At 40.1% G+C, this 23,216-nt stretch overlaps 1 protein-coding gene across 1 annotated transcript; it reads left to right on the top strand.

The window, feature by feature from the left end:
- Positions 1–132: 132 nt before the first annotated feature.
- On the top strand, positions 133–21,262 carry LOC5566596 (ubiquitin-like modifier-activating enzyme 1). Its single transcript, XM_001650943.2, is given in 7 exon segments — positions 133–788; positions 790–1,281; positions 12,059–13,108; positions 13,324–13,575; positions 13,638–13,946; positions 19,262–19,632; positions 19,702–21,262. Coding segments are annotated over 7 exon segments (3,267 nt in total). The 5' UTR covers positions 133–410; the 3' UTR covers positions 20,117–21,262.
- Positions 21,263–23,216: the final 1,954 nt, after the last annotated feature.

Below are 23,216 nucleotides of genomic sequence, written 5' to 3'. Positions count from 1 at the left end.
AAGTCTAGTGAATAAAATTTGGCAACCCATGTCGTGGCTTGAAACTCTCAAATTTTCTTGCGTTTCCCATCCACCAAGTGTCAAACAGCAGTTCAGTGGATCGCGATTCATGACGCGAGCTCTTTTCTTGCAGTTTTTATGTCGACTCGCCCCTCCACCATCATCATCCAACGAGTGAAGAGTGAAGCAAACCCGCAGACAAAAGAAGCCGCTTCTCTCCGCGAGTGAACGATTTTGGCGTTGCGTTTTTGCGAGCCGGGGCAGAAAATTGGTGTTTTTTCTGCGATTAAAGTGTGCGCATTTCGGTCGGTGAAATTGTTGGCGTTGGAGTGCAATTGGAATTTTTGGTTTTCTCTGGCTGGTGCTTTGGTCTCTCGTGACGGAGGCGCACCGGTTTTACGTGCGGCTTAATGTCTAGTGGTGAATTTCGTGACAGTTCCGCCGTCGATCCCCCAGCCGCCAAAAAGCGGAAGCTGCCTTCATCGCCTACTTCGTCGTCGTCTTCGTTGTCGACTTCCCTCACTGCAAAAGCAGTAGCAATCGAACAGCAGAAGCAGCAACAACAACACAAGCTAGAAGAAGAAGACTCAGCAGCAGCAGAAGTAGCAGTTGTAATGGCGACGGCAAACAACAATGGATCGGTACCGTTCGAAGGTTCCGCGGGACAGGAAATTGACGAAGGTCTCTACTCGCGGCAGCTCTACGTTCTGGGGCACGATGCCATGCGACGGATGGCACGATCCGATGTGTTGATTTCGGGCCTCGGCGGATTGGGCGTGGAAATTGCGAAAAAATGTTATCCTTGGTGGTGTAAAATCTGTCACTTTGCATGACAAAGCGCTTTGCTCGTTGGCGGATTTGTCATCGCAATTCTATCTCACGGCGGACGATGTTGGACGGAACCGGGCCGAAGTTAGCTGCCGTCAGCTGTCCGAGCTGAACAACTATGTGCCTACTAGTGCGTACACCGGAGATCTCACCGAGGAGTTCCTCTGCAAGTTCCGGGTTGTGGTCCTGACTTTGACCTCCCCCACGGAGCAGCATCGGATTGCGGAGATAACCCATCGGAACAACATTGCCCTCATTACGGCCGATACCCGCGGTCTGTTCTCGCAGATTTTCTGTGATTTCGGAACGGATTTTACCGTGTATGATCCGACGGGGGCCAATCCGAGCTCGGCCATGGTCGCCAGCATTACCAACGATGTGGACAGTATTGTGACTTGTTTGGACGAAAATCGGCACGGATTCGAGGACGGGGACTACGTAACCTTCACCGAGGTAAGTGAGCTGTATCTAGAATTTTCATAAAAGTACGCATTTTTTCTCGCTTTGTGACTCATACGGACAAACGACGGACCAACAATTACAGTGACTCAACTGCATATTCGTACAGGGTTTTGTTGTCAAATCAAATTAGCAGAACACTTAATGATGAATCGAATTCAAATTAATCGCTTCTGAAGGTCAAATGTGTCATCTGTTATTCGATAATCATAAACTGGTTCCATTTACTTTCATCTTTGGAATATTGAAAAAGTATTGAATTTGTTTTTAAAACTGACGTAATTCCAAATTGCTAAAAAGTTTTCTAATTTTAATTAATCTCAGGAATTGCTCCAAAAAAATTCCAGGTATCATACCTATTAGGGGCAATGGGGGCAATATGGACATACGGGGCAATATGAGCCACCCCGGTTTTGACCTTAAAAAAACAGTGTTTCAATGTCTAGTGTCATTATAATCTGCTAAAGAATGCCTTAAATAGCCACCACAATAAAAACCGTAAGAATATTCGTTTGAACATATCTTGAAATATCTTGATTTACAAAAATGTAAAAATTTGTCCTTCGTCATGAAAAGTTCATAATTTTGGCAGTTTTTAATTAAGCCTATAAGACAATTATATTTATGATTCTGGTAAATTTTACCAATCCATTGAAACTTCTGATCATAATAAACAGTTCTTGAGCGAAATTAGGTTTGTTCGTAAACAAAATTATTGAAAAACAATATATTATTTTCAAGATGAAGGGGCGGGGCAAAATGAGCCACCTAGATTTAAGCAAACAAACGATGTTTTGAACATAAAAATGCATTGCCTAAATATACCAGATTATTTTTTACTACATAGTCATCTTTATGCACCTTTACAAGTGGAACACTTTGCTAGAAAATACGTTGAACCAAGTATCGCAATTTAGTACTAGTATAACATGGTCTGTTTACTATGTATTATTATGTACTATGTATTGCTAGAATCAATAATTTCAAGCTAAGCTAATACAATTTCCTTTCCAATAATGTTCTCTTCACCACTAACTCTTCTCTATACTGTTTTAAATAAAAATCATTCGATTGAATGAGGTGGCTCATAATGCCCATATGGTTGGTGACCACGTAGAAAAACATGGTTTTCCAAAAAGTTTTTTTTCCAAATCATTATGGAAACAAATGATGACCAGACTTCCTAACGGTCCACTTCAAAGCAGATTTCCCTTAGGATATGGGCTGTCCATTAATTACTTAAGACAATTTCGGCGGTTTTTGTTTAAGCCTTCAATAAAATTTTCAATTTTCCATAATTGTGTACACAAATAAGCTTCTTATCACTTCAATTTGAAATGAGTTTTAATTGTGTATATTAATCAACCATATGAATTTAATATAAATTCGCAGTATCCAAGTATGGAAGCCCAAAAGCCCGATGAGAATCTTTAGTTTTACGTAAAAAAACAGAACACGATAGGATCTGAAGAACTCGCTAATTGGCATCTACCCAAGAGCTTGCTGGGAATTATGAGGTTATCGTTTAGAATTTTAAGATTCCGCTGTAATATTGCTGAAAATCCTCGTCTCCGATGGAAAAATTCAAAAGTTCATAAGGATTTTCCAGATTATCAATAGCAATCTCAAAACTACATTAGAAACTTCAAGCTTTTGCCAGTAATTATGAAAATATTGACAAAAATAAGTGCCCACTTCCTTCTTGGCCCCAGAAAAGATGATTTAAGAAAAATAAAAAGCAATTTAATAGTTAATGTGTCCTCCTTTGGCCTTAAGGACTTGCTGGAGGCTCTTCGGCATGCTTTTCACCAGGTTTTGTAGGTGTTGTGGATCTAGTTCTTCCCAGGCGCGCTCCAAGGCTTCAAAATAATTATTTTTGTTGGTAACACCAGTTTTTTCAACCCTGGCATCGAGAATCGCCCACAAATTCTCGATGGGGTTGAGGTCTGGGCTTTGTGGAGGCCATTCCAGCGGTTTAATCCGACAAGACCGGAAAAAAGACTTGGTCTTCTTTCCAGTATGCTTCGGGTCGTTGTTCTAGAGAAATATGAATTTCTCTTCAAGGCCCGTCTGGATCAGCGAAACCTCCAGATTTTCCAGCAAGATGTTAATGTAGGAATCTGCCATCATTATTCCGTCGATTTTCACGAGGTTTTCTACTCCACTCCATGAAAAACACCCCCAGACCATCACATTTCCTCCTCCATGCTTCACCGTTCCTTGGATGTGGTGCTCTGCATCACACACGAGCCCGCCGCTCTCGGTTAGACAGCTCGAGCTTCAGGAGCGCCACATCCAAGGAACGGTGACGCATGGAAGTGTGATGTGATGAAATGTGATGGTCTGGGGGTGTTTTTTCATGGAGTGGAGTAGGAAGCGTCGTGAAAATCGACGGAATAATGACGGCAGATTCCTACATTAACATCTTGCTGGAAAATCTGGAGGTTTCGCTGATCCAGACGGGCCTTGAGAGAAATTCATATTTCTCTAGAACAACGACCCGAAGCATACTGGAAAGAAGACCAAGTCTTTCTTCCGGTCTTGTCGGATTAAACCGCTGGAATGGCCTCCACAAAGCCCAGACCTCAACCCCATCGAGAATTTGTGGGCGATTCTCGATGCTAGGGTTGAAAAAACTGGTAATAACTAAATATCCACAGTATATTACACTTGTAGTTCGGCGCGATGTGGCTCATCTACGGGACAATGTCCGACCCCAGAGTATTGCGCTAGATATTTACAGGACGCCTTAGAAATCTTAGGAATATACAAGTAATGTCCAGATTTAGTATAGAATCCCCAATAACTAATTATACATTCTCAGATGCTTGTACTTTTTTCAAACTGCTGTTCAAAATTTAAAGAAACATTAAAATCACTTTTTGGCATATAACGTGATTAACGTGATTAGGGGCCTTCCTTAGCCGAGTGGTTAGAGTCCGCGGCTACAAAGCAAAGCCATGCTGAAGGTGTCTGGGTTCGATTCTCGGTTGGTCCAGGATCTTTTCGTAATGGAAATTTCCTGGACTTCCCTGGGCATAGAGTAGAATCGTACCTGCCACACGATATACGAATGAGAAAATGGTAACTTTGGCAAAGAAAGCTCTCAGTTAATAACTGTGGAAGTGCTCATGAGAACACTACGCTGAGTGGCCGGCTCTGTCCCAGTGGGGACGTTAATGCCAAGAAGAAGAAGTGATTAACGAATTCATGAAACGTTGTGAACACACGACCATCTATAATTATAAGTGCGTACGGGACTTCTATCAGTCGATGTGATTTTAGGAATATCGATGAAAATTGAACTCTGGAATGCCTAAACGTAAAGACACAATCATATATACAAAAAATAAATAATTTTGATGGTATTTAAAAATGTTTTTTGTCCCTTTTGTTGCCAAAATCAAGGGGTGCTAAAATGTAGCATGCCAAAAACGGAATCCCACTGTACTCTACTTCACTTGATTTAAGTATTTTTTACAAATCGGGGCAAGATACCAATGAGGCTGGTGGTCTAATGACTAATGACGTATATGCAGGGGTATATCCGGTCTACTGTGAGACAGTTTTAAATGCAACATCAATTCCTCTCCATTTCCCTCATTGGCCGGTATCACCAGCAACTATACTTTGAGGGTGTCTGTTAGTCCCAAGCAGTCATCGTTTGGTTCCTTGTATAAGTGTAGCTGATATGCCCCCAAACGAAAAATGGATTCAAGAATTTCCTGCTTAAACAAAATTTGAATAGTTGATGCAGAATATATGATGTTTAGCAATGAAAAACCATTGATAAAGACTGGAACGCGCAAATATTGGTCTACTTAAAATTGATATGTTTCTATTGAAAATGCATTAAAACAAAACAACCTGGAATGCTGCATTTGAAAGTTACTATGATGAGTTTTCACCTTTTGCTCTCCAGTTCTCAAAATGACGTCCAAGTAAGAGGAACAGCGTGTCAAAATTTTGCTCGCGCTGCAAGAGAATCCAACGTTCTAGCACGAAACTTATGTGTGAAAGCGGATTTCAAGCAGCTTCCGGGACAGGAGTTCCATACCGCATCAGAAAAAGGGAAGATGGCTGAAATTTTCAAAACCATCTAACTATCAAAATTCCCGAAAAAATACCTTGTTCGGCATGCCAATAGAAATATTAATAGTAGAACGCTAATGGCGCTGTTGTCACAAAACTGAAATAATTTATTATTACCTTTAATTAAAGTTTTTCATTTTTTGTTCAATGCCATGTTGAAGAGGATGATTTGTTATGATTTTTAAAATTTGAATTTGAATAAATTCTTCGATTTTTTTTTTTAACTTTTCTTAATTAGTTAATTTTGTTACTATTCGGCCGAATAACAGAGTTCATTATTCGGCAGACAGAATATTCGGCAAAATCAGAATAATCGAGATATTCGGCCGGCCGAATATTCGGTACATCCTCGCGTTTAGTATCATAAGGGCGTATCTGCAGTTTTGGCGGGAAATGAGATTTCGTAATTTTTGAATTCTATAGGTCCAAAACTATAACCCTACCAAAAATTATTACTAAAAACATTCTAGAAATACCATATTTTCAAGAACATAATTTGACGTAACTACAGAACTGCAATGGGAAAAAAGATACGTCAGGCGTAACTTTTCTGGTCATCATCTGTTGAAGTTACGCCAAGTGGGATACTATTCCGTGTTTACAAAATGTCTAACAGAAAATATTTGCTGCTCCGTATTAGTTCTTCATTTTACTCACGATATGGCGCAGTTGCCTAAATTCGATGCATTCGAGGATGTAGTATGGTATACACCTGAAGAAATGGTGAAGAAATAGGTAGGTGAGTGATGTTGAAAAACCAGTCCAAACATTTTTCAGTAAATTTGTGTTATCATTGAAAACAGCATAGCGGATTCCCGTACAGGCAATGTTGTATTAACAGAAAAGGACAATCTGGAACCAGTGTAGAATAACTCGTAATAATTCGATCAAATTCTGGTTGAAAATTGACAAACTTTCCTTGTATCTTAGCCGTAAACGATACATGAACACCTGAGAGAGAGGAGACAGCTGGCTTAGATTGCGAGCTTCCAAAAGTCAAGGGAACCTGTCATCAACTGTCACTGAAAAACCGCACATTCGAAGGGCAGAGCGTGAAAAACCGTCAAAATTCGACCAAACTAAAACTGGATGTGATTGAAAATTCAGGTTTTTTTCCTGTGCTATCGCATATAAAATCGTTGAATATTTGAATATTGTCGATTGAACTCATATTGCTTTTGAAATTTTGTAATTTTATGATCTTTTTGATAACAAATGGAATGTGAAAATGGTTTTGACCCAGTTTGTGCTCTCTGAACCGTTGTGCACAACCCAAACATGAGAAGAAGAAATCAAAGAAGCCAAGAAAACAAGCCAGTTGTCAGTGAGCTGTCTCCTCTCTCTCAGATGAACACCAACATAGTATTATCGAAGAAAATTTTGTTTCATTATTTGTAAATATGTCCTAAGTGTACGTACTTGAGAAGCTGGTTCGATTCCAGTAGGCATGAAATTTTAACAAAAAGTTATTAGAGTCTTTCAGAGTCTGTTTGGTGCTATTAAATTTGTTAATTTATCAAAAACTTATGATTTTGCTTCGTGGCGTAACTTTTTCCAATGCGACATACCGGCGTAACTACAATTTATTTCATTTTCCAGCATAATTTACGTGTACTTCATTTGGCACCGGATGCTCTAATGCCGTCTTAGTATTCGTATAAATTTTCAGATAAATTCACTTTAAAACAAACCAATACGTGAATTTTTTGTTTGTCGAAAACTTTAATATCGATTTTCTCGGTTTCTTAGAAACTGCAGTTACGCCCTTATGATACTGAACGCGAGAATCTCTACTTTTCAGAGTAATAGTCAGATGTGAAGACGAATATAGCATATTTTACTTGTTTGTTGTTCTGCGAAGAACAGTGCGCGGAATTTAGACATTATGAAAAAGACGTGTCCTCATTCCGCGCAATAGTTTTGGAATAAAACTCAATATTTATGCTAAACTCTGATAGGATTTCATAGAAGCACCATTGAACATATCTGTAGCAATTAGTTCCATGGAATATTGTTCAGACGGGTCTCCACTGATTATTTTTTAACGTTGCGAAAAAATGCCTTATTTGCATTTATTTGTAGTTTTGTATGAAATGTGCGAAATTAGGCGATGCGGGAATTAGGAGCACTTTTCGGTCATTTAAGGGAGTGCACTTTTTGCCTCGCAACGTATTTAAACTTACTGAAAACCATCTCTTTTGTTTATTCATTTTATTCAACGATTTTTTTTAATTCCTATGAAAACTTTTATCTTATGATTCCTGTAATACCGTTTTCAAATTTAGCTTTGTATGTTTCAATTTTTATAAATGGACGAATATGGAATTGAGTACAGTGAAACCTCCATGAGTCGATATTGAAGGGACCATCGACTCATGGAAATGTCGAGTCATGGAACTGCAATCCTTTGGAAAGTGGCTTCTAGGGACCATCATAGTAACCATGAAATTCTGTTTTTAGTATGGTTCCATGAGTCGATATCGAGTCATGGAACATTGACTCATGGAGGTATCACTGTGTAAGTATATCGAAGTCGACATATCAGTTTTAAAGTTATTTTTACCATTTCGATGTAAATATAGTGCCTTGTACGAATATGAGTTTGACTCACTGTATGACGGTGACGAAGACGACACGGCTGTGGTTGTGATGAAATAGGAAGGAAAATGTTGATTGCGCGGTGCTGCAGTGCGAAGCATAACACTTTTCTAGCGTATGCTGTAAAAATGGTCCAAGTGATTCGGAGTAAGAAACTGCGCCCGAGAGCCTCCTTATCGTATTAAGGCATTACGGATGTTTGTTCTTATTTTTATCTGTTTTACTTTGCTAATGCTATCTTTTCTTTGTTGGTTACATCTGGTTAATTTTGATTTCGATAGCCATTTTCACATGCTGCGCTAATTTTCACACACAACCACTCGACGTGAACAGTAGGAGATGGTTTGGCTGTGACGTCATTGAAGAAAAACGAATGACCGAATGGCGGGCAAAATAAATTAAAAACAATTCCATTCCATGAGTAGAAGTGCCTGTTCTGCAAACAACTAATCCGGGCGCTTACCTAATCAGAAGACCTGGTGCCCTGGTGGACTTCGGAGTTGGTTTGTGCTGCAACCTACAGCGAAGTCCGCCAATCGTTTTCGCTGTTTCTTTTGCTTGCAGACATCTGTTCGTTTCTGCTCAATCGAATACAGTGGTAAAAATAGCAAACGAAAACCGATGTATGGCAACCGATCGAAAGTAATATCATTATTTTCCAGGGTATCTTTCCATCTGTTATGAGGTGTTGACCATGGTGAGCTCTTTAAATGTTTCAAACTTGCTAGAGAAAATTAGGTTCTACTCTTATATTACGAAGAGTATAAAAAATGCTTACCAATTATGATGTCGCTCGGGAGGGCTAAAATTTTCACTATACTTTTTGTGATCCCATTGCAAATTTATTTTTAAGTGTAACCTTATTATCATGCCTCCAATTCCCACAACACCATTCTATTTTTCCATTCAAATACAGAAAGTTAGTCCCATTTAGATGGTTAGCAAAGTCCATCACAGGGAGGATTTTATACAAAATTCACAGTTATGTCATTTAGTGCTACTAGCATCAGATATTAGAAAGGCACATTTAATTCACTTTCTTCTTCATTCGAGGAAATTGTGTCATTTTATGTGCAAAAATTATTTATTTGAATAGGGGTAGCCGGGCAGTATTGATCGCTGTCACTATCAACGCTTAAAGTTTGCTGATTTGTACTGCGATACAATTCGGATCATTCTTTATCACATCAACATCATGCTGTCTACTTCATCACCAATGCATTGATAGCGATAGACTATGGATATCACTGATGGGTTAACTTTAATTTTAAAGTAAGCAAATAAAATGTCAACTTATCAATACGATATTTTTGATAATGCTGTAGATGAATTGAAACTATGTGTTGGTCACTGAAAAACATGATTAGCTTGGAGAATTGCCACGTGATCACTCATTCTGAATTGATTATGCTCTAGAGAGCAATGTCGCATCACTGCTGTTGGTTGCCAAATCAAAGTGATATTGATAGCTCGCAACTGATATTCATAGTTTTAGTAAATCAACCATACGCTGATACGACTGATATTGAGCAACTCTGATCATTTGCTACAACTTTGCTCAACATACCAACTCACGATTCGTTAAAATAAAAAAGTTGGCGTATACGTCACTCTTGCGATCACGGTAAAAAAAAAAAATTGATGCGTACACTTTGTAGTACTGAAAGTTCTGAACATATTCTCAGAAGCAACTATGGCTCTGAAATCCATAAAGACGAAAACCTCATGTCCGTCTGAATTAGCTTCCTGGACCAGTGTGCACTGGTTGATCGGGTTCGTTTGATGTGTTTGATGTTCGAGATGTTATTTAAAAGATAATTTTAGCAGCAATGTTGCTGCATTTTATTCTTCTGCTTTCCAAAGTCAAGACCTTGTTTTCAATATTCAATTTCAAATTAAGAAATATTGCATCACTGATTCACACCCTAGTTCATCTTCTGTTATCCGGTTTAGTCATAATATATATCTTCTTTTAAACATAAGGTGTTCTTTCGAGGGTTATTGCTATAGCGATGTGACGCGCTAATTTTTATATAGGAATATGCCCTTCTTTTTTAACATGGGCTATTCCTTTGCGTAATATTACAACAGTGCTATGTGAAAATAGGAGATCTGAATTATTATACCAAATAACCCTTTACTTTTCAGATGGTTTGATATTATGCCAAATGACCCTTTATTTTCACATAGTTCAAAATTATGCCAAATTGCTGTTATTCCAAATGACCCAGACCCATAACAGGGTGGCCACGCAACACTTGGGCTTGGGAAAATATATTCCAAGAAGCAATGATTTTAGATATTTAATTGCTTTTGTTAGCACCGTAAAACGGGATAACTTTGATAATGCGGGTAACTTTGATAGTGCGAGACCCGCAACATATTAAGCGAAATATCATAATTTCTGGTAATCAGTTAAGCAAAACGGATGTAAAACTAAAGTGTATTGATATGACACTTCATGTCAAAGCTATTTTCGTTGGAATCAAGTGCATTTGAGGATTTATACAGAAATATTGAAAATTTATAAGATTTTAGCATTTTTGCAACGCTTACAAACAATCTGTTCTACGATCACTATTTGATGAAGTCATAAGGAGTTGGTCATTTATTCTTGACAGCCTAGTTATAGTAGAACATGAATTCGGTCTCAAATCTCTTAGCGAAACCCATTTTTACAAACTGGGACCATTTTTGTAATCTTAGTCAGAAATTTCCATCAAGCGTTAAACGCCTAGAGGTATGCAACGCCCTATAAATCTCGCGGAACATTACTAAAGGACCTATCTAACATTGAGAGGCTCTCTTTGTTTACTTTCTCTTTCATTAATAACTGAGTCACATTAACCTCTTCTGTTGCGTTTTTTGTATGAAACGCTAGTCAAGGGAATTGACTTTCGATCTATAGTGAAAAACTTCCCAAAATCATTAGTATTCCACTGTTATAATCGAAAGAGAACGAGAGAGGAGAGAATCTCTCATTTGTACATAGGTCCTTTAGTAATGTTCCGCGAGAAATGTTCCGTAATTCATTCAATTTTGTTCGATTTATACTCCATTTTCAAAGTTACCCAAAAACAGAAAACCGACTTTTGATTATATGAAAAATAATATATCCATTCAGAATAAATCTTTTGGCAATCTATCAAGTGCAATCGATAGCTGTCAGTACTTGTTTTAAAAATATAAATTGTAATACTTTGAAGCAGAATGCATAAATATTGAAGTTTTCTTCGAAAAAACTATCAAAATTACCCCGTTTTACGATAGTTTTGATAAAAAATTAGATGAATTTCAAATGGTAGCCTTTTTAATTAAACATTCAGATTTGCGTTTGCGTGGTTAGTATGGTGGATCAAAATTTAAAAATGTTTGAAAATCCGATCTCCCATACCTTACTTATTATGCTTACCTCAAAAATAGAGTTCTGTGAAATTTTCAGCTTTTTCGGTGGTGATTCAAAGGTGGCCCGAAGACATTGTAGGTTTATATGGAAATTACTATGGAGAAATTTTGAAAAATGTTCCAAACACGGTAGAACTCTAATGTAAGTACAAATTTATCATCCCATAGTGAAAACTCATTTTTTCAATCCATAAGAGAGCAGTTCAATCCGACGGATAGGAGAAGAGACATTCATGAGTTTGTTTGCTATTATTTAGCTTCATATGGGATTATTGTCCATCAAACATTTACAAAAATCCCAAACAAAATTTGTTCAAAAGGGATTTATTTCTTCAACAACATCCTTCATTTAGGTTTGAAAAATGAGTATTCACTATTGGATGATAAGTTTGTACTTACATGACAGTTCTACCCTGTTTAGAACCTTTTTGCAAAATTTATCCTTAGTAATTTCCACAAAGAAAGCTTTTTTATGATGAGGAAGATATGGGAGATTACATTTAGGTATTTAAGGAAATGGATGAACGTCACATGACAGACACTTTAGGACTATCAATAACCGATAGAATCTTAATAAATTAAAACAGATGAGTAATTAGCATGAATAAGAATCTCTTAATCTCGTTATAGTATACTAATGCTTTCCCGTTTTTCTCATCTTGTTTTCGTAAATTAGGTCGAGGGTATGTCCGAGCTGAACGGATGTGATCCGATCAAGATCAAGGTCCTGGGACCATACACGTTCAGCATTGGCGACACCATCAAGTTCAGCGCTTACGTTCGTGGTGGAATCGTCACCCAGGTCAAGATGCCCAAGCAGATGACATTCAAATCGTTGGCCGAAGCGGAGAATGCTCCCGAATTCATCATGTCCGACTTCGCCAAATGGGACCACCCGCAAAACACGCAAATGGCATTCACTGTGCTGGGGCGCTATCAGGAGAAGAACGGCCGTTTGCCCCGTCCTTGGAATGTCGAAGATGCTGCTGAGTTTGTTGAAATGTGCAAAGAGCGCAGCAAGGAATTGAAGATGGACGAAATCAACGAAGCTACATTGACCACATTTGCCAAGGTTTGTGCCGGTGATCTCTGCCCGATGAACGGAGCTGTCGGAGGCATCACTGCTCAGGAAGTGATGAAGGCCTGTACTGGCAAATTCACGCCGATCTATCAATACTTCTGTTTCGACGCTGTAGAGTGCTTGCCGGAAGGTGGCGTTGAGGAGGAAGATTGTCAACCAATTGGATCTCGTTATGATGCTCAGATTGCCGTCTTCGGACGCAAGTTCCAAGATGTTCTCGGCAAACTGAAGTACTTCATCGTGGGAGCTGGTGCAATCGGATGTGAACTGCTGAAGAACTTTGCTATGATCGGCGTAGCATCCAAGGAAGGCGGTGAGATCATCGTTACCGATATGGATCTGATCGAAAAGAGTAATCTGAATCGACAGTTTTTGTTCCGGCCACATGACGTGCAGCAGCCTAAGTCCAGTGTAGCGGCAAGGGCCGTTAAGGCTATGAATCGGGACATCAATGTTGTCTCCCATGAAAATCGTGTCGGTCCCGAAACAGAGAAGGTCTACGATGACAAGTTCTTCGAACGCCTGGATGGTGTTGCTAACGCATTAGACAACATCGACGCGCGTATCTACATGGATCGTCGCTGTGTGTATTACCGGAAGCCGTTGTTGGAATCTGGTACACTCGGAACCATGGGCAACATTCAGGTGAGTCAATATGAATCAATAGTAGGGGAAACTTCTGTCAATCCAAGGGATAATGACCAGATGTCATTGTCTACTAACAGGGCAGAAACAGCAATTCAACTAACTGTTAAAAAATGGTGAATATCTGTTTCTAACACACACCCAAACAAACATAGTTGAACAAGTTTGAAACAGATTCTATAAAAGCATTCGATAACTCAAATGTTCATTTTCAGGTCGTTGTACCATTCCTGACGGAATCGTACAGTTCTTCACAAGATCCCCCGGAGAAATCGATCCCGATCTGTACCCTGAAGAACTTCCCGAACGCTATTGAACATACTCTGCAGTGGGCGCGGGACATGTTTGAAGGAATCTTCAAACAATCGGCCGCCAATGCTGCTCAGTATGTTTCAGATCCGACCTTCATCGAGCGTACGCTCAAGTTGCCGGGAGTGCAACCACTGGAAGTATTGGAATCGGTTAAGGTAAATATTCTCCGCGAAAAATGCGAAAGTATCAAACTACAGTGTAACACTTCTACTTCCAGACCGCTCTGATCGACGAGAGACCGAAGTGCTTCGAGGATTGTGTCAAATGGGCGCGCATCCATTTCCAGGAGCAGTATTACAACCAGATCAGCCAGCTGCTGTTCAACTTCCCTCCGAATCAGCAAACTTCGTCCGGACAGCCGTTCTGGTCCGGTCCGAAGCGTTGCCCGGAAGCGATCCCGTTCGACGTCGAAAATCCGATGCATTTAGATTACATCTTTGCGACTGCTAACTTGCGCGCCGAGGTGTACGGCATTCCGCAGCTGCGTGATCGTTCCGCAATTGGAGGCATGGTGGTCAAAGTTGAGGTAAGTTTCGGAATGATGGCGTAAAAGAAAACAGAATCAAATTCTCCAAACGGTATTAGGTATCTTGTGCATGTGCAGGAAGCAAGCAATTTGAATGATGTTCAACGCGAACTGTTGTCAGATACTCCAGTTTTGTGCACTTGAAAATTCAATGTTTGGCTTTGTTTTATAATCACCTCAATAAGGTGCTTTTCGCTATCCGCCTTCCTTCGGTCCTGGTGCACCTGGTAAATCCACCTAGCTCGCTGCGCCCTACGCCTTCTTGTTCCGACCGGATTCGAAGCGAACACTATTTTACAGGGCTGTGGTTCGGCATTCTTGCAACATGCCCTGTCCAGCGTATCCTTCCAGCTTTGACCATCTTCTGTGCGCTGAACTTTCCTATCGTCGATCTGAATTACTCCTCTTGGCCAACCTGAGTGTTCAAATCTCGTATAATGATCTTGACAAGCTTTGGCAGCGGCCGTACTCGCGTTCGAGCTGCGCGTTAAATGCGTCCTTGTCATCAGGCTTGATAGAAACTCCTCTGCGATGCTAAGAGGAGGCGATTTTGCCGTTTTTCTGAGGAGAATAAAATAAACTCAAAATTTTCAACACAGATCCTTAAGCGATTCGAGTGAGAGTGCAGAAAAATGCGAGGATTTTTTCAGCCACTCTCTCTCTCTTGTTGCGATGCTCACCATCACTCACACTTCAAACGAACTCTCAAGTCTGCCGCCCGAACAGACAGTCCTCGGAGAGTTGTGAGAGCACCCTTTTTTGATGGAATTTTACTCGTTTTTTTTTGTGCTGCATCTTCCTCGCTCATTTTTCGTTGCCTCTCTGCTTAGCATTTTTTCGCTCCCTCGCAAAGAGGCAAAGGCAGCACGCTGCTCTAGAGTATGTCACCGAGCTCTGATGATGTTGAGGAGAATTATCAAGCCTGCTTGTCATCATCGGTGCTTCCGGAGTAAGGGCTATGCACGCTTAGGATGCTGAAGTTGAAGAACCGGTGTTTGATCCTCATTGTCAGCTTGCACATTCTTTCGTTGATCGGCCATCACCCGATGACGCCCCTCTGCATATCACCTATTAAAAGCTATTCCCAGCTCACGTGTGTTGCCGCAGCTCTGTTAGATTACCTCTAAACGATCGCACCATCGATCCTGTACAGCTGGAAGTGTTGCAACGCTACGATACCGAACCCGCGGACCTTCAGTACAACGGAGAGTATGCGTGTGCTTTCGATGAAGTTGTGGTCTTTGCCAATTGTTCTGGTCCGTTTTCTCTCTTTGACGCTCCTGTGCTGATGTATTTTTACGGCTGGCTTGCATGGCCTGACACCGACCCCCTAGATTTCCGAAGGAATGTTCGGAGGGCCATAGTGCATAGTTCACTTCAGTCGTCGCGCTGTTGTATTTTGTACAACACTGCTGAAAAAACCTCGCTTTTCGTTCACAACAGCATCGCGGTGGTTCTGACGGTAGCGAACCGCGCGACGACTGGAAGGTTAACATGTGGAACATAGAGTAAAGACGCTCCAGGTTTGCAGAAGCAAACCCCACCCCCTTCCCTGTCAGCATACGGGGTTACCCGATCTTCCCTAAGGTTACCCGTACCACGAGGAGGTAGCGATAGGATTTGCTGGGCAGGAGGCTAAGGACCACACAAAGATATTCATTTTACACCTGCAGATACGCGAGGTACCAATAGTACGCCATGCCCAGCCAATTAACAAATGCTGAATTTTGAAAGCTCCTTGCAGCTGGTAGCCACCGCCATTTTTTTTAATCAGCAAATTTTTCACTGGACCATTGCACATGGCGATGCAATATCATGTCGCGCTCCGGTGACTGATACTTAAAATCTTTGCATATCGTTCTGGCTATCTTGTGCTTCAACTATCACATATCACAACCGAAGATGTCTTTTTTCATGCGCTGGATTCGTTTTTCTCCAGCTCTCGAAGCAGTTTCGTCTTCGTCGTTGACCAGGGCCAATTACATCTCATGCCTTTGTGGTCATAGCTTTATGGATGGGGTCCTGCAAGCTGTAGACGTATTCAGAAATGTTGATTCTTCCGAACTGCTTGTTCATGCTGGCGGTTCTGTGCTGCTACCCCATTCGCACATTTCCACCCGGTTGTCACTAGATGTGATTGCGGATATTCGTGAAGTAGGTACTACTGAATTGTCATTACTCTAGCAACAGCAAAGGTTACAAGCCACAGGCTATTTTCGTTGGTAACAGAATGGAGGATCGGAAGAAGTTTTCTTCCCCGATCTGTGCGCATTTGCGTCGCCGATGAATATCTTGACACCTTGTTTTGGGTTTGTCCGTAGGCCTCATCTAGGCTCTTATCCTTGATGTCATCGGGCTTTTCTTTCGTTGGCACATTTAGTGCTGATTACTGATCAGGCTGTGGTTGAAGAATTTGCCCTTCATTCTCAACATAATAATTGGCATCACCTGCTTCCCAAACACTATAAAACCAACTCCATGTCTGGGGCTCTGTCGCCGCCCTGTAGTAGATGTGGTACTTGAATAAAGTGTTGATAGGATTCAAATTCATGTTATTTAAGTTTAGGTTCAGCGTACTTCCTAGATAGCTGCCACACCCGCGAGTCTGGAGCCCAATATGAGCAGCTTCGTTTAAACTTCTCTTTCCCATGGTATCACAGGTGATCCACCGATTTTCCACGAAGGCTTGCTAAACGGAATTGGTAGGATTACCTACCTCGATATTGATTTGAATATATCTATACGCTCATTTGTCTACATCGAAAAAAAGTGACCTGATAATGATAAAGAATCAACTAACTATTGATTTTCATTCATTTTTTTTTTTTCAAGGTCTACAAATATTCAGCTTATTTGCAACAACTTTTGTTCACTTTTTTTTGGAAACGCCATTTTGACAGTTAAATTGCCAAGTAAAGCTGTGGGAAAGAAAGGATTAAAGTTCTTCCGTTGCAAGATTCCAAGATCCTTTTCAATTGTCGCACCATCTAGTATTGAAACACCACAGTTGAATATAGCAGCACCCCCAAAAAGTTTAGCATCACCTAAAAGCTATAATGATTTCATATCGCGGGAGCCTTACTTTCTACAAAGTTGCGTTCTTCAGCAAAGTTGTCCAGCAACCTTATTGCGTACATTTTTAATGCGTAATTTTGCCGCTACGTGGCTCTAGTGTGCAAGTAATTTGGTCATATTTTAGCAGGTTCTAGCTTATGATCTCGACCACCTAGAAAGTTCGTGTCTTCAGCAATGTTATACAGAGGCTTGAAAGTAATTTGAAGCAACACTGTTTAGTTAGAGATTATGCCGCTACATGGCGCTAGTGTGCATGTAATTTGGTCATATTCCAGCACACTCTAGCCCATGATCTTGCCCACTTAGAAAATTCGTCTCTTCAGCAAAATTATTCAGAATTTTGAAAGCAATTTGACCAGCAGTACTTAACCAAACGGATAACCATTTTGCTACTATGTGGTGCTTGTGAGTTGTGTTAATGTAAATGTGGTCGTATTCTTCAGGCTTTAGCTCATCGTCATGGCCACCTTGAGTGTTCGTATCTTTGGGTAATTTGTTCAGACACTTGAAAGCAATTTGGGACAGCACTGTATACAGAGACGAATAGAGACTTAGTAGTTGGGTTCAGAATGGATACCACTTTTGCATTTGGTCCCTTGGTACTGCAAAAAATACCCAAGTTTGACAGATCGCAGTACACTTTTCACTTTTAGATTTTGCTCTATTACCTTATTTACGATAAAATTTTGAGCAACTGCAAGGAACATGGAGGGCTTTATTTCGTCTTTTCTGTATAGTTAGCAATTTTGTCGCTACGTGGCGCTAGTGTGCATGTATTCTGGTCATTTTCCAATAGACTCCAGCTCATGATTGTAGCTACATAGAAAGTTCGTGTCTTAAGCAAATTTGCTAATATTCTTGGCTCTAGCTCATGATCCTGGCCACCTTAAAAGTGCAAATGGCTTTCAAGTGTCTGAACCATTTTATGGATGACACTATCGAAGATTCACCGGCTGATGAACGGGAACGGCCTACGATTGATGGATTTTCCAAGAATATAGCCATTCGTAGCACCTATTTCCAACATAAGGGGCTGTCCATTAATTACGTAAGGGGTTATGGGGGGAGGGGGGGGGGGTTGAGATTTCTTACGCGTCATACAAATTATTTTTAATTTTCATACAAAAAATATTACAAAGGGGGGAGGGGGGTTATGAAAAACCGTCAAAATTGTCTTACGTAATTAATGGACCGCCCCTAACCGTCTGTATCAATACCCCTGGAAATGATCACAGATTCGCAAAACGATCACATTTTGATTGAAGGACAGCACTTCTCCGATATTATCGACGTCAGAACCCATCGACTCCAATCACTACCTGTCGTCAAAAACCTACGGTACCGACGCCCGTGTCGGTATGACCTTGAGCGACTGAAGCAGCCGGATTTCACCACAGCATGCGCCCAGCATCTCGAACAAACGTTAGCGGAAGAGGATTTGCTCAACCCCTCTCGATGGCTGCTGGACATTGGCACTATGACGAACACCTGAATGGTGCTGAGAGCATAGGCACGGAGGTTCAAGGCACTTCAAGGCTCCCATTTTGAGGGAAGTTAAGGATGCCGTTCAACAGCTCAAGAACAACAAAGCAGCTGGAAAGGATGGTATCGGTGCGGAACTCATAAAGATGGGCCCGGAGAAATTGATCGCTGATAGTCCGAATCTGTGAGACAGGATAACTACCGGAGGAATGGAAGCAAAGGGTTATGTTTATCAATAGTTTACTATTCAAATAGTTAGTTGACTCTTGGATTGATCATATGAGTACGGAATCATCACCCTCATTCTTGTTTACGGCGGATCCAACTTTCGATCGAATCCTATTCGTTCGAATCCATCGCCCATTTGATTTTGCTGGCGTAAACGAGAATGCGAAACGGTTTTCGATCGAAAGCGCATTCGAACGTAAACAAGAATAGGGGTGCATATTTTAGTAACTGTTTAGTTGATTCGGGTCGTCTCGAGTTCGTCAAAAATCAATGGAGCTCTGAAGCTACCATGGGAAAACGAGGGTTAAAAATATGAAACTTGCTACATTTGCTATATTAAAAAAAAACTGATCAATATTACCCCGGATTACGGTACTTCAAAATGCTATACGAATGCACACATGATACCTTTAACAATAAAAACGAGGAAGGGCTCATACAGCACTAAGCTGAAAAGCCGATGTTCTACGTAATGCCAAAAGGGAGAAGAAAATTGATGATTAATTGAATCATTACCTTTTCATTTGCAGGTGCCGAAGTTCACTCCACGATCTGGAGTTAAGATCGCCGTTACGGATGCCGCCATGCAAGCCGAAGCTAACGGAGCATCCGGCGAAGAACTTGACCAAGATCGAATCACCCGATTGCAAAAGGAACTCGCCTCCCTGGGTCGACTTGACTTCACGATTACACCACTCGAGTTCGAGAAAGACGATGACGCCAATCTGCACATGGACTTCATCGTGGCTGCCTCAAATCTGCGCGCTGCCAACTACAAGATTCCACCAGCCGATCGTCACAAGTCGAAGCTGATTGCTGGCAAGATCATGCCGGCCATTGCCACTACAACTTCGCTGGTTGCAGGCTGTGTCTCGTTGGAGCTTTACAAGCTTGCTCAAGGGTAAGTTGGATAAAACAAGCGTTATAAATCGTATTGTATAATAATTAAATCCGTGTTTCTGTACCTCAGCTTCAACACATTGGAACGCTTCAAGAACGGCTTCCTCAACTTGGCTCTGCCGTTCTTCACTTTCTCGGAACCCATCCAGGCCAAGAAGCAGACTTACTACGACAAAGACTGGACTCTGTGGGATCGTTTCGAGGTACAAGGTGACCTTACGCTGAAGGAGTTCCTGGATTATTTCGAGCGGGAGCACAAGCTGCAGATTACGATGCTCTCGCAAGGTGTTTGCATGTTGTACGCATTTTTCATGGCCAAGGACAAGAAGACAGAACGATTGGCTCTGACGATGTCCGAGGTAGTGAGACGTGTCTCGAAAAAGAACATCGAACCGCACGTCCGCGCTCTCGTGTTTGAAATTTGTTGCAACGACGACGACGGAAACGACGTGGAAATTCCTTACGTGAGGTACATTTTACCCTAGGGTATCAAGCCGTAAATTATAGCTTTACTTCATAGGGGAATGAAAATTAAACACACACACACTTACACTTCTGCACTCACATGCATACTATCAAGGGAGAGATAAAGCGTTTCAACATACTAACACTGACACAAGCATCCACACATCCACACACACCCAAATTAAAGAATAACTAGGAAGTGACCCTTGCAAGGAGTCATCTATTTCAAATAGAAGTGAATAGTAAAACATCTAAACAAACAACCGTAGGCTCACCAGCGTGACGTTATTGTTTTTTCGGAAAATTGTAAATCACAAAAAAAATATTCTAACGGGATTGTAATTACAACTCCATCGGCTCCAATTTCCCAACTGATTTTGCCACATGCTGTGTCCATGACACCTTATGCAGATTCTCCCGTAGTATGCGCCATTTGTTGACTGCTTAGGTTTGACTGAAGATGGATCAGTTTTAGTGTGATAATAAAACTATAACTTGCTCTTTACATCTAATTTAACTCTCGTTTTTAAATAATGTTTGTGTTAGACTCTTGTCGTTCAGTGGTCAATTGATAAATGTGCAACCTTCATTCGTTTTATTGGCTTATCTTTTCCATAAAGTTTTGTTTTCCATTTTCAACGATAACATCTTGCATAACGTACTAACAGTCGATTAGTGTTTTGATTTTCCAAGATTCTGAAAATTTTACTTTTAAAACCTGCACTGTGTTTGATGAACTGTAAAATCCCAAACTTAATCATTCTTTAGTGGAACAAATTAACAGGGAATCAGGAAAAGGGACATATAAAAAACTGTGTGAATAAGGCATTGATGCAATGCTAATGCTTATTTAGGTTATTTTGGATAGAACTTGATAACAGAACAGCCCTGAGAACGGCGATTTATCGTTAGGAATCTAAAGGAACACTGAGAGTGCATGGAGAACCGACTAAGCGACGTGTCATACAATGTGAAAGTAAACCGTTCTGTGGGTTGATGTGTTCGATCTAATTACAGCGAGGGAAAAGTGAAAGATTATTGGTTTTTAAACTGATCATATAAGTTTGAAAAAAAAATGGAACTACGTTTCTTGATAGATAAGCTGAACAGAACAGTAAACAGAAGTAATTGTATTTGAAAAATAAATTATGATCATGAAATTTGAACCTTCTTGAGAACAGTTACATTGCACGAATGATGACATCCCTATTACTGCCAGATGGTGAAACTGAAGTGCGAAAAATGCATTAAATCCACAGAAACGTGATTCTATTGGTCAAAAATTACAATAAATAAGTCGATGGAAATGTCATTTATATTTTGATCAAAAAGTAACTGACATTAAAAAGTAACATTAAAATTTCACTAATGAAAATATTAAATCTTCATAAAATCTAACTCTTCTTATGAAAACTGCTGAAGAACAGTGAGAGTAGCCGTCAACGTTGCTGCTTGAGAACATCAGAAAAATGTATAATATATTTAATTAAAAAATGTAAAGCCTAAAGCCTTCGCTTCAGATCTGAGCTGTTTATTGACCAGAAGAAATTTTCACTACATTTTTAACCTTTGGGCTATCGCGCTGTTGTACTTTGTACAACAGTTGTGATTTTTATGCTATCATTTTGCAACAAAGATAACCAAAATGTATTCCTTAAGAATCTTCTTAAGAACAATACTCGACAGTTCTTGTTTACAGTATGGCCCATTATAATGCGATAAAATCAACAAATGTACATAGAAGTCGCATAATAAGGCTGGTACAAATATTAATTTTCTTTTATGTCCGAGACCACTTGGAAGGTACGAGGGGGGGGGGATAAAAATATATAAGGAACAAAAAAATAAAAATTGAAAAAAAAAATATTTTTTTGAATTTTTATTTTTAACGATAGTTGTTAAACTATTTTCAATCGTCATCTGGATTATTATTTTACCTGTTTTCGACTTTTAAAATTAAAAAAAAAACCTAACTGATGTCAAAAAAATGATGAATATTTTTTTTTCTCCCCTTCAAAATTTTCGGATTTTTGAAGGGGGGGGGGGGTGACATAAAAGAAAATTAATATTTGTATCAGCCTAATGAACGCACTATATACGATTCGAGTAGACCATAGTTTGAAATCGGTATATCTCAAAATCCAGATTATTTCGAAACTTGGGGTTTTCAGTAAAGTTGTTCTGGAGGTGAAGCGCTATCTGAAGGTACGTCATTTTATTCGGAATTTGACCTTTTACTTTTGTTTGCAGATATTTCAGGATCCTGACCATTTAGAAGGATGGCGTATTTGGTAAAGTTGTTCAGCAAGTTAAGGATTATCATTGTTTGAGCTAATTGATTCAACATTTTGCCACTACGCAGCACTAGTGAGCATGAAACTTTTGTTTTGCAGATATCTCATGAGCACAAAGTTGTTCAGTAGCTCAAAGGCTATCATTATTTGAGCCAAGAAATAGGATATTTTGCCACCAGGCAGCGCTAGTGAGCATAAAACTTTTGTTTTGCGAAAACTTCAGGATTCTGATTTTTTAGACAGATGGCATCTTCGGCAAAGTTGTTCAGAAGCTCAGGGGCTATCATTATCTTACCAAATCTTGAAATTCAAGTGTTAAATCAAGAAAGCATTTGAGCTACTGAACAACTCTGTCCAAGACGGCATCTTTCTAAGTTACCAGGCTCCTGAGATATTTTCAAAACAAATGTTTTATGCTGACTAGCACCATCTGGTGCCAACATTTTGAATCAACTAGCTTGAACAATGCTAGTCCTTGACTTACCGAACAACTTTGCCGAAGATGCCATCTTTCTACGTGGTCAGGATCCTGAGATCTGCAAAACAAAAGTTAGATTGAAGATGAATGTAAAATTCACATCAAATATAGGAAGCGCTTCAGCGAGGATGAAATCTGACAAGCGTCCCGAATGTTTTTCCGGGACACATCTGGTCACATTATTCTAAATGGCCAGGCTCCTGAGATATTCGCAATACCAAGGGTATTGTACAAAGTACAACGCGCGACTACTCGCGTTACAAAAATTCGCGCGACAACCAAAAGGTTAAATTTGGAAATTTTTTATTCTAATAGCAAGTAAATTTGTTGCAAAGCTATTGTCATTGA

Source organism: Aedes aegypti, chromosome 3 (genome assembly GCF_002204515.2).
Source record: "Aedes aegypti strain LVP_AGWG chromosome 3, AaegL5.0 Primary Assembly, whole genome shotgun sequence".
Lineage (NCBI taxonomy): Eukaryota > Metazoa > Arthropoda > Insecta > Diptera > Culicidae > Aedes > Aedes aegypti.
The sequence above is the reverse complement of the archived record's forward strand: the minus strand, read 5'-3'. Positions and strand labels throughout refer to the sequence as shown.